This window comes from Cherax quadricarinatus, chromosome 49, assembly GCF_038502225.1.
Source record: "Cherax quadricarinatus isolate ZL_2023a chromosome 49, ASM3850222v1, whole genome shotgun sequence".
NCBI classification, from domain to species: Eukaryota; Metazoa; Arthropoda; class Malacostraca; order Decapoda; family Parastacidae; genus Cherax; species Cherax quadricarinatus.
This window is the reverse complement of record NC_091340.1, coordinates 23218479-23231684: the sequence shown is the minus strand read 5'-3', so window position 1 is coordinate 23231684 and position 13206 is coordinate 23218479. Positions and strand designations below refer to the sequence as shown.

Below are 13206 nucleotides of genomic sequence, written 5' to 3'. Positions count from 1 at the left end.
CTTCTAACAAACACAGGTTATAATTGCAGCATATATAAGCAGAGTGAGGCATGAGTAACACATTGACCTGGAAAATGTCCTAGTGTTTCTTCACATGTCTTTTCAAACCTATTTATTGGTATCAATTACCCAGGTTAATACCAAGTGACCTTTTGTACACACAAGTGAAGAGTAAACATGAATTCACATAACTTCTCAAGGAGTGAGAGAAAAGATAAGGAAGGGAAGTTAAGGAGAGCCAATACAGTGAACATGGAGAGGACTGGAGAGTAATAAATTAGCCTTGATAATTGAAGTTACTGTTGTGTGTGTTAGGATCATGAAGGTTGTGTGATTAAGCAAAATACACATATAACCCATACATAGGAGAGAGGAGCTGACTACGTTTTGGTCCAACTTTGACCGTTCACAAAGTTTGTGAGACTTTGTAAATGATCCAAGTCGGACTGAAACATCGTCACAAGTTTCATTCTCTTACGTGTAAGCATACAGTGACTGTGGGTTAAGTGGACCACCTGTGTGCTTTATTGCGGATAATAAAAAAGATGAACGGGGAAAATTATACATTTTTATTGAAAATAAAAAAAGCAAGATTTGCATTCAGTTCAAGAAAAAAAGTTATTTTTTCAATAAGGTTCTCAGCAGCAAAGCTTAACTGATGGGAAACATTGAGCCAGCTTAGTGTTTATCAGCTGAAGCTGCAGCTTGATTGATGATGGACATGTGTTATGGCAGCGAATATCCACATTTCCTGTAGTGTTTTAAATGGCACCATGGATGAGGTAACAGCCTCACAGACATAGTTGAAGTAACAGCCTCACAGACATAGTTGAAGTAATAGCCTCACAGACATAGTTGAAGTAACAGCCTCACAGACATGTCAGGGTAAGTGCCTCACAGACGTGATCAGAGTAACAGTCTCACAGACATAGTTGAAGTAACAGCCTCACAGACATGTCAGGGTAAGTGCCTCACAGACGTGATCAGAGTAAGTCTCACAGACATAGTTGAAGTAACAGCCTCACAGACATGTCAGGGTAAGTGCCTCACAGACATGATCAGAGTAACAGTCTCACAGATATGGTCAGGGTAACAGCCTCACAGACATGGCTGAAGAAATGAAAGAACAGTTTTCAGAATGATTTTAGCAGGTTGAGGCTAGTCCACTCTCACTGTGATCCAACACAAGACCTGTCAAATCAAGGGCTGGATACTCACCTTCAAGCCTTCCTTAGTGGATAAATCCTACATGTCCACTGCACTGATGGTCAAATCCTTCTCTGGTGAGATGAATGAACTTCCCCATCTGTTTGTTTACTTTGCGTCGGTCTCCTACAGGGACGATGAACTGGAAATGCTCCACTAAATTCACCAGATGTTTACCAGTGATTAGTCATTGCGTTGTGCTATCAAACTCATCACGAGCATCAATGATGGTTGATGCGAAATTGTCAAACATGTCAATACAATCTCTGAATACTCTATTTTACTGGAGTGGTGAATTAATGTAAAGTGAAGCCAGCATCCTTGAGACTGTGTATCTATGAGGTGTTAGTCCCATGTGTTGCCTGGGACCTTTGCTCTCGTTATTATTACAATCACAACTAAGCACTCTACCCACCAGGATCATACTGTGGTTGCATGTTAACTAGCTCACTTGTTTATATTGCAACGATGATTACGATTATAGTGAATCCACTCGGAATGCACACACTGAGGCACTATGGCACATTAACATTCTGCTTGTAAGAACATTGCTTGCTTACACTCCTGGCAACTTACTATGGACTAACAGTAACTCATGGATCACCACTCCGAGAAGCACTGGTCCAGGGCGTATTCCGCGGGCCGCAGGATAGGTATCGACTCTTCTTGACTTGTCTTCGGATAGTCTCTATTTCCTTCTCACTCACTTGTGGCTTGACAATTAATCAAATCCTCCTGCCGTCTCTTCTGGTCCAGGATGGACTAGGGTCCTCATAAGATTCCTATCTTAAGTGCAAGTTAGTTGTGAACTGCTGCAGTCATAGTATTGTGGGTTAGTTGTGAATTGTTACACCTATGGTACTGTGGGTTAGTTGTGAATTGTTACCACCATGGTACTGTGGGTTAGTTGTGAATTGTTACAACCATTGTACTGAGGGGTTAATTGTGAACTGTTACAACCACAGTATTGTGAGTTAGCTGTGGATTGTTCTAGCCACAGAACTGTGGGTTGTGAATTGTATTATGGGAATAATTGTATTATGGGAATTATTGTTCACTTGTGAGTAAAAACCACATATACGTAACTCATCCCTCAGCTCAAAATGCCAAAATAATAACTCACCCTCAGCTAACACAGCAGCATTATAACTTCACTGGTAAGCTGAAAACCATAATTATAAGTCCGGCATTAATACATCTTCCTCGGTAACTTATCAGGTAATATTTCTTATAGCTAAAGTCTTAAATATACTGTACAATATTATCTGTCGGGTTTCCCTGTGAAACATTTCGTTTTTGCGGTACGAAGTCTGGGTAAGAATTTTGAAACGCTAACTACTATAAATTTAAAAAAATTATATATGAAAATAACGACTAGATTCAGTAATATACGCTCTTCTCTCGGTTATCATTTTAATTATTATTATTACACAACATAGAGTGCAGCTATTACTATCAATAATGTTAGTCTATTAGAAGCGACTGGCCGGCCTCCCCATTTTCCCGAGCTCTGGAGTCGTTGGGGGTGAATACTGCACTTCCAGAGGGTGTCAGTTCGATGCTGTCCTCTTCCTCGTGTTGACTGGCCAGCTGATAACCTACAGGGACACCTAGGGTTTTGCTGCGCTGGGCTGTGTACAAAACGCACATTGACAAGAAGAGGAAGAAAAGAGAGACGAAGCTGATGGTGACGAGGATGTAAGAGTAAGCGTGAGAATTCCCTGCCACCCTCGTCAGCAGGGAATGCGTCAGAGAGTTACCAAATGAAGCTAAGACAATCATGAGAGCACACATGCGGTGCGTCACTCGCATGTACTGGGCCATCCACAGTAAACTCGTTGGCAAAACAGGCGCCAAACCAATTGCCAAAAATACAATGCCGCCCCACAGGAAATCTTCCTTTCCGAAGGAGCCAATCGATAAGAATACTGACCCGATAAACGACAAAAGAACAGAGATGACGAGGAGTTTGCCGGGCTTCAGGTGCAAGCAACCTGATACTAATATGCAAAGAAATCGAACGAGGCAAACCAGCCCCCAGAAAAGCACCTGGCCATCAATTTTCGATTCTTGGACGACATCAAGACCCGCACCAGTGGCTGAGGATGCCAGCAAGTGATGAACGGCCCCTTGCAATGCCTCGGCCATGAACATGAACACGGAAAACACAATGGTGAACAAAACGATTCGGCCTTTTTGCATTTTGTTCAAGTTACCGTCATCTTGTTTTGATCGAGTTTCTCTGGGGTTGTGACACAGTATTACCACAGAAATTAGGGCATTAAGAATGATGAAAATACCAATACATATATAAGCTAAATGGACCTTAGTGACCTTCAAATTTTTCAACTTGAGCGCCATGTCATCAAGAAACTGATTATTTTCGTCGCTTCCATTACTGAAAGTCCCTGGCTTCGACTGATGATGGATTAGTGATGAAGTATCTGAAGTGTCAGCATTATCAAATGCATCACTCTCAGAATTTAAATCTTCTGGTTCATATTTGATGGGCTCTTTGAGGTCTAACAACTCAGGTTCTGGAACGATGGCATCCTCGTCCTCGATACTTTCTTTTGGTTGTTCTGCCAAGGTGCCAAATCCTTTATTGCCATATATGAGAGAGTCTGTGTCAGAGGTCATGTCTATCTCAGGGAATTCTATTTCATAGTTGTTGAGCTTCAGATACTTAGATGTGGGGGTTACTGTGGTGGTATCTGGTAGAATGGTGGTGGTAGATGGGAGGCTGGTTGTGATAGGTTGGAACTTGGAGGTGGTCGCTGTAGATGGGAGACTGGTGATGGTCAACAGCAGCTTGGTGGTGGTACTGGTGGTAGTAGAAGGGGCAACAGTAGTGGTAGTGGTGGTTGTAGAAGGGGCAGTGGTGGTGGTGGTAGTGGTGTAAGTGGTGGTAGACGGGTGAATGGTGGTAGCAGTGGTAGCTAGGGGCCTGATGTCAGTTGTAATTAAGGAGATACTTGATGCAGTCTGCTGTATGGAAGTGACAGGAGTGGTCAATGAATGAACTTTCACTGTAGCACTGCTACCATCCACAGTTGCAGTGACAGCGGCACTACTACCATCCACAGCCGTAGTGTCTGAGGCACTGTGATCCACCTGGTGTGAAGCACTGCTTGCTGAGGTCACTGAGGAAGTGTGTGTGTGGTTGTCTGGCATTCCACCGGTCACTTGCTGAGTGTTGAGTACTGGCATCGACACCTCTGCTGCTTGCCCTGCTAGTGTTGTAAGAGAACTAACATCAGGTACAGGAGTGCTTGCCACTCCGCCTGAGTCTTTCTTCTCCTCCACAATTGGACTGTTCAGTTTGGGTTTAGTGTCGATGGCTGTGGCTCCAGCTGCAGCTCCGGCCGGCTTCTTCCACACCTTGACAGAGTCAGGTTCAAGGCGGTTAGCGTCTGTGTAACTGGGCTTCATTTTTGGCGTCTTCACAGTCGAGGAAATGTTTGGGGCAGCGACAGTTGCCGAGATGGCGGGTATCGTCCCTGGGGGTGACGGAGTCTCGCCATCGTAACTAACGGACGTGCCCAACCACGTTGCATTTGCAGTGGTATCGACAAAGCTCCCATTGGTTGCATTTGTCTGAGGTAACGTCAGGCGTATTATGTCGTCCCTGGAGAGTGATTCGAGATCAAAAAATGAAGAGTTGAGGTGGGTGTTGTCTGTGGGTTCCACCCCTGGAAGGCCCCGGATGAGCCTCAGCACATCTGTCGTGTCGGTGGCGAGATCCTGGGCATCCGACTGGTTGCCACGCAGCACCATGGGTTGCAATCCAACAAAGAGAGGCTGGATGACCAGAGGAACCACAAAAGCTCCAACGGCAAAACTGAAGTGCAGAGCTTGAAGTGACGCTCCACCCTGCCGACCCCAGAGGTCCAGACACAGAACATTACCACCTGGAACAATAACAAAAGGTATTAGGTAAAGTCAGGTCATAGTAAAGGTATGCAGTATTGACAAGTTGATAAATAAGACACGTACAACACCTGGGTGTCTTTATTGATAAATAAGACATATGTACAACACCTGGGTGTCTTTACTGGGTGTCTTTATCGATGAATAAGACAAGACTAAATAGCCTTGAAGTCTTAACTATTATAAGACTACTTACACAAATAACCAGCACGTAGGAGAGGAGCTTACAGTGACATTTAGGTCTGACTTGGACCATTTACAAAGCCACACAAACAGAAAAGAGAGGATGCAGTATATATAGGTCAGCAGACAGAGACAGGACAAGAGAGGTAGTAGGAAAGGAAGTAGAGAGGCAGTAGTAGTAGTAGTAGTAATAATGGAGTCAGTCAGAAAAAGGAGCACTGCAGGAGAGCTAGGGGCACACTTAGGGTAGGAACAAAAACACAGGGGAGGGGGTAATAAAAGAACCAAACACCCAAGGCAGAAGAAAGAAAACCCAAAGAAGAAAGAGGAAAAAGAAAAGGGGAAGAGGGACAAGAAGAAAAAAAAGAATCAGGTTAAGTCACGGGTGTTCTGAAGTTTGGAGCATTTTACAATGTAATGAGAAAGGAAGGCATCTACAGAGACAAAGCCATGACTAAGTTAGTGTGACTTAGTAAATGGTCCAAGTCAGACCAAAATGTCGTCATAAATTCCTCTCTCCTATGTGTGGGTTATCTGTGTATTGTTCCAGTCACAGTATTGTGCCTTTTTGTTATTTAAGACTATGTAGTCCTGAAGTCATGACTACAAGACTACATAGTCTTGAAGTCTTAGTCCCAGTCTAAATTTATCCATAACATTATATAATGAATTGTTGTGTTTATTATTATTGTTATATTTATATTAAAAATGTTTATTATTATTATTATTATTATTATTATTATGAATGTCACTGACCTGTGAAGAGGAAGCCCAGACCGAGGCCAAGGGCAGCGGTAGTGAGGAAAGTCCACCAGAGGGCAGTCGGTACTGTGAACGGCAGCATCGTCACTGACACTGCCACCCACACCAGGCTCACGAAGATCAGGAACTGCCGGTTGTAAACCTCGAACAGCAATGACCCTGTAGAATGACCGTGATATGTAGTACTGTACACCTTAAACAACAATGACGCTGTGTCTAAACAGTGTCACAACAGTGTCATAACACAGCATCACAAAAGTGTCATAACAGTGTCACAACACACATAGTAACAATGCTGACTTATACTTATGGTTGATAAACTTGTAATATATCTCTTACTAACTCTGTTTTAATTATAACATAACAAATCCTCTGCCATAATCTACACTACACAAATTTACTCTAATGAATTTTGTCCTCATTTACAAGAAATTTATTTTCAATTTACACTCTTGTTTCACATGTATAAAAAATCAACATTCACACCAGCAATTTACATTCCATTTACAATTCACTGATATCTATGTTGCATTGCTCACTATTTCTATACACAGGAGAAGTACAGTACTTTTTCTCTAACTAAAAATACTGAAACTTGTTTGACCAGCCTACAAGAAGCATGAATAAAAGATCGAAAGCTAAATTATTATACAGTAGACCATTATATTACACGGTAGTTATGTTCCTGAAAATGCCGTGTTAGATAAACTGAAGAACTTATGGGGAAAAACAGGGTTACATTCCTGGGAGCCCCAAAAAAGCCAAACTTTTTTTTTTAGACCTCCAGATCTTACAAAAATAAAAGTGAATATATAACTGTTGTTCACTGTTGTGATATAGTATATTGTTTTTACTGCTTAAGACTACAAGTGAAACAGAAATAATAGTATTTCTTACATTAAATTGTGCGTACTAATGTTTGTCGATGATTGTGAAGAGAGTAGAGAGTTATGTTGTGGCCCTACTGGACTGAGGTGGATGGCAGAGGTAATTTTGAAACACTGGACTTGTTTTAGTTTTAATAGCTCAGCATCAGACGTAACTGGGAGAGCTACACCCTACCCACATCCCAAACTTATAGCTCTCATCACTCACCTTCAGTTTATAGGATGTGACATTTTATGGAAAAAAAAAGCGTCTAATAAACTACAAAATATGGCACGTAAGTATGTAGGTAGGTAGGTAGGTAGGTAGGTAGGTAGGTAGGTAGGTAGGTAGGTAGGTAGGTAGGTAGGTAGGTAGGTAGGTATGTAGGTAGGTAGGTAGGTAAGTAGGTAGGTAGGTAGGTAGGTAAGTAGGTAAGTAGGTAGGAAGATAGTTAGGTAAGCATGTAGGTAGGCAGATAAGAAGGTAGGCAGGTAGGTAGGTAGGCAGATAAGCAGGTAGGTAGGTAGGCAGGCAGATAAGCAGGTAGGTACATAGGTAAGCAGGTAGGTAGTTAGATAAGCAGGTAGGTAGGTAGGCAGATAAGCAGGTAGGTAGGTAGGTAGGCAGATAAGCAGGTAGGTACATAGGTAAGCAGGTAGGTAGTTAGATAAGCAGGTAGGTAGGTAGGCAGATAAGCAGGTAGGTAGGTAGGTAAGGAGGTAGGTAGGTAAGGAGGTAGGTAGGTAGGTAGGTAGGTAGGTATGTAGGTAGGTAGGTAGGTAGGTAGGTAGGTAAGGAGGTAGGTAGGTAGGTAGGTAGGTAGGTAGGTAGGTAGGTAGGTAGGTAGGTAGGTAGGTAGGTAGGTAGGTAAGCAGGTAGGTAAGCAGGTAGGTAAGTAGGTAGGTAGGAAAGCAGGTAGGAAGGTAGGTAAGCAGGTAGGAAGGTAGGTAAGCAGGTAGGTAGGTAAGCAGGTAGGTAGGTAAGCAGGTAGGTAGGTAAGCAGGTAGGTAGGTAGGTAGGTAGGTAGGTAGGTAAGCAGGTAGGTAAGCAGGTAGGTAGGTAGGTAGGAAAGCAGGTAAGCAGGTAGGTAGGTAGGAAAGCAGGCAGGTAGGTAGGAAAGCAGGTAGGTAGGTAAGCAGGTAGGTAGGTAAGCAGGTAGGTAGGTAAGCAGGCAGGTAGGTAGGTAAGCAGGTAGGTAGGTAAGCAGGCAGGTAGGTAGGTAAGCAGGTAGGTAGGTAAGCAGGCAGGTAGGTAAGCAGGTAGGTAGGTAAGCAGGCAGGTAGGTAGGTAGGTAAGCAGGCAGGTAGGTAGGTAAGCAGGTAGGTAGGTAGGTAGGCAGATAAGCTGGTCAGTAGGTAGGTAAGCAGGTAGGTAGGTAGGTAAGCAGGTAGGTAGGTAAGCAGGTAGGTAGGTAGGTAGGAAAGCAGGTAAGCAGGTAGGTAGGTAGGTAAGCAGGTAGGTAGGAAGGTAGGCAGATAAGCTGGTCAGTAGGTAGGTAAGCAGGTAAGTCAGTCAGTCAGTGAGATGACATCCTGGGTTATTCATTGCACAAACCTGTATATTTACCTCATTCTTTTCAATTGTATTAACTGATGCCTCATTAAGGTCATAGGCTCTTGCTATAGCCACCACACGTGAGCCACTCTTAAACTTGTCTAATATCTTGATTTTATTTGTAATTCAAAGACTTAAATGCTTAAACCTTTTCTAGACACTTTCAGCAAACACTCGTATGCCTACTGGGTGCCACGATTGCTTGGCTGATACAACATATGGCAATAAAAAAAATCAAACACAGTTCACAAACACAGCTAGCTCCTAGGAGAGAATTGTAGTAGATGTGTTCGCACGGAAGGCTGGGACAGGGGTGGTGGGGGTGGCAGGGGATGGTGGTAGGTCTCCCCTGTGGAGTTAGTGGTCTCACCCACAGCCAGGCAGTGGCCTGAGCTGGGGAAATATCCCATAGGCGACGTTCCACACTTTTTTCCCTCACGCAAACTGAATCACGTTTAGTTAATTTGATGAAGTGTTGTATAAAATTATGCCGCAATTTTTCAATAGTGCAACACCCAAAATGTGGCAAATAAATCCGCGTAATTTAATGGTTTACTATACTGTTTTTATATCCAAACTATGATAAATAATGGGGTTTATGAGTGAAGATGATGAGTTAGGTCTGGGTCCCCAGAACTATACAGCCCTAGCCTGGGTGGGTGTGTGTGTAGCTACCCAGGGGTGGCATACCCATGACAACCCTGTCCAGGATGGACCTAAACATCATATTTAGTTCCTGTCCTAAGTGCTAGTCAGTCGTGAGCTTACGAAATAATAGCCGTGGAGATAGACAAAACAATTTTGTGATAAATCCCACATCAACGACCCATTATTAACCCTTTGGGGGTTTCGGACATACAGTGGACCCTCGACCAGCGATATTAATCCGTTCCTGAGAGCTCATTGTTAATCGAAATAATCGTTAATCGAGTTAATTTTCCCCATAAGAAATAATGGAAATCAAATTAATCCGTTCCTGACACCCGAAAGTATTGAAAAAAAAATATTTTACCACATGAAATATTAATTTTAATACACACAAACTGAAGAAGACATGCACAGTTACATGACACTTACCTTTATTGAAGATCTGGTGATGATTGATGGGATGGGAGGAGGGGGAGTGTGTGGATCTTCTTAGTGTTTAGAAGGGGAATCCCCTTCCATTAGGACTTGAGGTAGCAACTCTTTTTCCGGGGTTACTTCCCTTGTTCTTTTAATGCCACTAGGACCAGCTTGAGAGTCACTGGACTTTTGTCGCACAACATATCTGTCCATAGAGGCCTGTACCTCCCGTTCCTTTATGACATTTCTAAAGTGTTTCACAACATTGTCAGTGTACAGGTTGCCAACACGGCTTGCAGTAGCTGTGTGATTTTCATCCATAAAGGTTTGCACTTTAAGCCACATTGCACAGATTTCCTTAATCTTAGAAGTAGGCAACTTCTTCAATTTCTCTATCCCCTCCTCCAAAACAGTTTCCTCAGGTGTGGCCTCATGCTGATGAAGATGATCTAGCAGCTCATCAGTAGTTAGTTCTTCATTGTCCTCCTCCACCAACTCTTCCACATCCTCCCCACTAACCTCCAACCCCAAGGACTTCCCCAGTGCCACAATGGATTCCTCAACTGGCATAGGATTCTCAAGGTTAGCCTCAAACCCTTCAAAATCCCTTTTGTCTACACATTCTGGCCACAGTTTTTTCCAAGCAGAGTTCAAGGTCCTCTTAGTCACTTCCTCCCAAGCCTTACCTATAATGTTTACACAACTGAGGATGGTAAAGTGATCTTTCCAAAACTCTCTTAGAATCAGTCGAGTTTCTGAGGTCACTACAAAGCACCTTTGAAACATAGCTTTTGTGTACAGTTTCTTGAAGATGGAAATGACCTGCTGGTCCATGGGCTGCAGGAGAGGAGTGGTATTAGGAGGCAAAAACTTCACCTTAATGAAGCTCATTTCCGCAGAAAGTCGCTCTGCCAAGTCTGAAGGATGACCAGGAGCATTGTCTAATACCAGGAGGCACTTCAGGTCTAATTTCTTTTCAGTTAGGTAATTTTTCACAGTGGGGGCAAATGCATGGTGTAACCAGTCATAGAAAAAGTCCCTAGTGACCCATGCCTTACTGTTTGCCCTCCACAGCACACACAAATTAGCCTTGAGGACATTGTTTTTCCTGAACACTCTGGGAGTTTTAGAGTGATACACCAATAAAGGCTTCACTTTGCAATCACCACTAGCATTGGCACACATCAACAGAGTAAGCCTGTCTTTCATAGGCTTATGTCCTGGGAGTGCCTTTTCCTCCTACGTAATGTAGGTCCTGCTTGGCATTTTCTTCCAAAACAGGCCTGTTTCGTCACAATTAAACACTTGTTCAGGTTTGAGTCCTTCACTGTCTATGTACTCCTTGAATTCATGCACATATTTTTCAGCTGCTTTGTGGTCCGAACTGGCAGCCTCACCATGCCTTATCACATTATGAATGCCACTACGCTTCTTAAATCTCTCAAACCAACCTTTGCTGGCCTTAAATTCACTCACATCACCACTAGTTGCTGGCATTTTTTTAATTAAATCGTCATGCAACTTCCTAGCCTTTTCACATATGATCGCTTGAGAGATGCTATCTCCTGCTATCTGTTTTTCGTTTATCCACACCAATAAGTCTCTCAACATCTTCTATCACTTGTGATCTCAGTTTCGAAAACATAGTTGCACCTTTGGCAAGAACAGCTTCTTGATTGCCGTTTTCTTGCCCACAATAGTAGCTATGGTTGATTGGGGTTTACTATACAACCTGACCAGCTTGGAGACACGCACTCCACTCTCATACTTAGCAATGATCTCTTTCTTCATCTCCATAGTAATTCTCACCCTTTCTGCTGTAGGGTTGGCACTGCTTTCTTGGGGCCAATGGTGACTTATTTTGCAGGTGCAATCACTACAAAGGATGTGATAATATGAAATGTTCCAATTGTATGTTTGGAAGCGACCGCAGTGGCTGGCTGGCTTGTAAACAATGGCACCCATGGGACAAGTGAGGCGCGCTCAGGCCAAAGTGGACGCGTCTCGAACGGAACGAATAGCGTTGGTCGGGCTTTTTAGCGCTAGTCAAGGCAAAATTTTTGCGATAAAATGTATCGCTAGTCGGATTTATCGTTAATCGATGCCATTGTTGGTCGAGGGTCCACTGTACTAGTACGTCTTACGACCCAAGGTTTTTGACGTACAAGTACGCCTAAATTCTACCGCCCTCAAATCTAGTGAGAGAAAGCTGGTAGGCCTACATATGTAAGAATGGGTCTATGTGGTCAGTGTGCGCAGTATAAAAAAAATCCTGCAGCACACAGTGCGTAATGAGAAAAAAAAAACTGACCATATTTTTGGATTAAAATAGCGACTTTGCACTGTATTTTCGTATGGTATTTATTGTTATATTCTAGTTTTCTTGGTCTCATTTTATAGAATGGAAGACATATTACAGAAATTGAGATGATCTTGACTGGTTTTACAATGAAAGGTACCTTGAAATAGAGCTCAAAGTAGCAGAAATGTTCGATTTTTACCAAAGTTCAAAAGTAAACAAATCATGCCAAGCGTCCAATACACATCAACTGGTGAGTCTAATATTCCTTCACAAGTACGCTGATATTATTTATACCATTTCTACACTAATGCAGTAGTCTGCATAACAGTAAATCTTATTTATTTTTTTTTTGTAAGAATAAAAATTCAAAGTGGAAAGCCAAAGAAATATAATAGGGGCCTGGGAATGTGACTAACGAACAGAGAACTTGTTATTTTAGTGCCAGGAATGTCTTTCTTGTTTATTCTGGACCCTATTCATCAGAGTACAAAACAAATTCTGGCCACAAAATAGAGCGAAACACCAACGTCAAAGACCTGCCGGAGGATCTCACCTTCAAGGACCATAACATTGTATCAATCGCATCTGCTAGAAAAATGACAGGATGGATAATGAGAACCTTCAAAACTAGGGAGGCCAAGCCCATGATGACACTCTTCAGGTCACTTGTTCTATCTAGGCTGGAATATTGCTGCACACTAACAGCACCTTTCAAGGCAGGTGAAATTGCCGACCTAGAAAATGTGCAGAGAACTTTCACGGCGCGCATAACGGAGATAAAACACCTCAATTACTGGGAGCACTTGAGGTTTCTAAACCTGTATTCCCTGGAACGCAGGAGGGAGAGATACATAATTATATACACCTGGAAAATCCTAGAGGGACTAGTACCGAACTTGCACACGAAAATCACTCACTACGAAAGCAAAAGACTTGGCAGACGATGCAACATCCCCCCAATGAAAAGCAGGGGTGTCACTAGCACGTTAAGAGACCATACAATAAGTGTCAGGGGCCCGAGACTGTTCAACTGCCTCCCAGCACACATAAGGGGGATTACCAACAGATCCCTGGCAGTCTTCAAGCTGGCACTGGACAAGCACCTAAAGTCAGTTCCTGATCAGCCGGGCTGTGGCTCGTACGTTGGTTTGCGTGCAGCCAGCAGCAACAGCCTGGTTGATCAGGCTCTGATCCACCAGGAGGCCTGGTCACAGACCGGGTCGCGGGGGCGTTGACCCCCGGAACTCTCTCCAGGTAAACTCCAGGTATTCGGAAATTGGCATCTTTTGAAATTTGTGTGAAATTGGCAAAATTGCTAAATTCTGACCACTTTATTG

The 13206-nt window shown here is 43.1% G+C and overlaps 1 protein-coding gene across 2 annotated transcripts in view; it reads right to left on the bottom strand.

Moving 5' to 3' along the window:
• Positions 1–2557: 2557 nt before the first annotated feature.
• Positions 2558–13206, bottom strand: part of LOC128697102 (uncharacterized) — a 67690-nt gene continuing 57041 nt past the window's right edge. For both annotated transcript variants that reach the window (XM_070095254.1, XM_070095255.1), the window contains exons 4-5: positions 6076–6240; positions 2558–5117 (exon numbers count right to left, since the gene is read on the bottom strand). In XM_070095254.1, coding sequence (XP_069951355.1) covers positions 2671–5117; positions 6076–6240 — 2612 coding nt within the window. In that variant the 3' untranslated portion in view covers positions 2558–2670. The remainder of the gene's footprint in view (positions 5118–6075; positions 6241–13206) is intronic.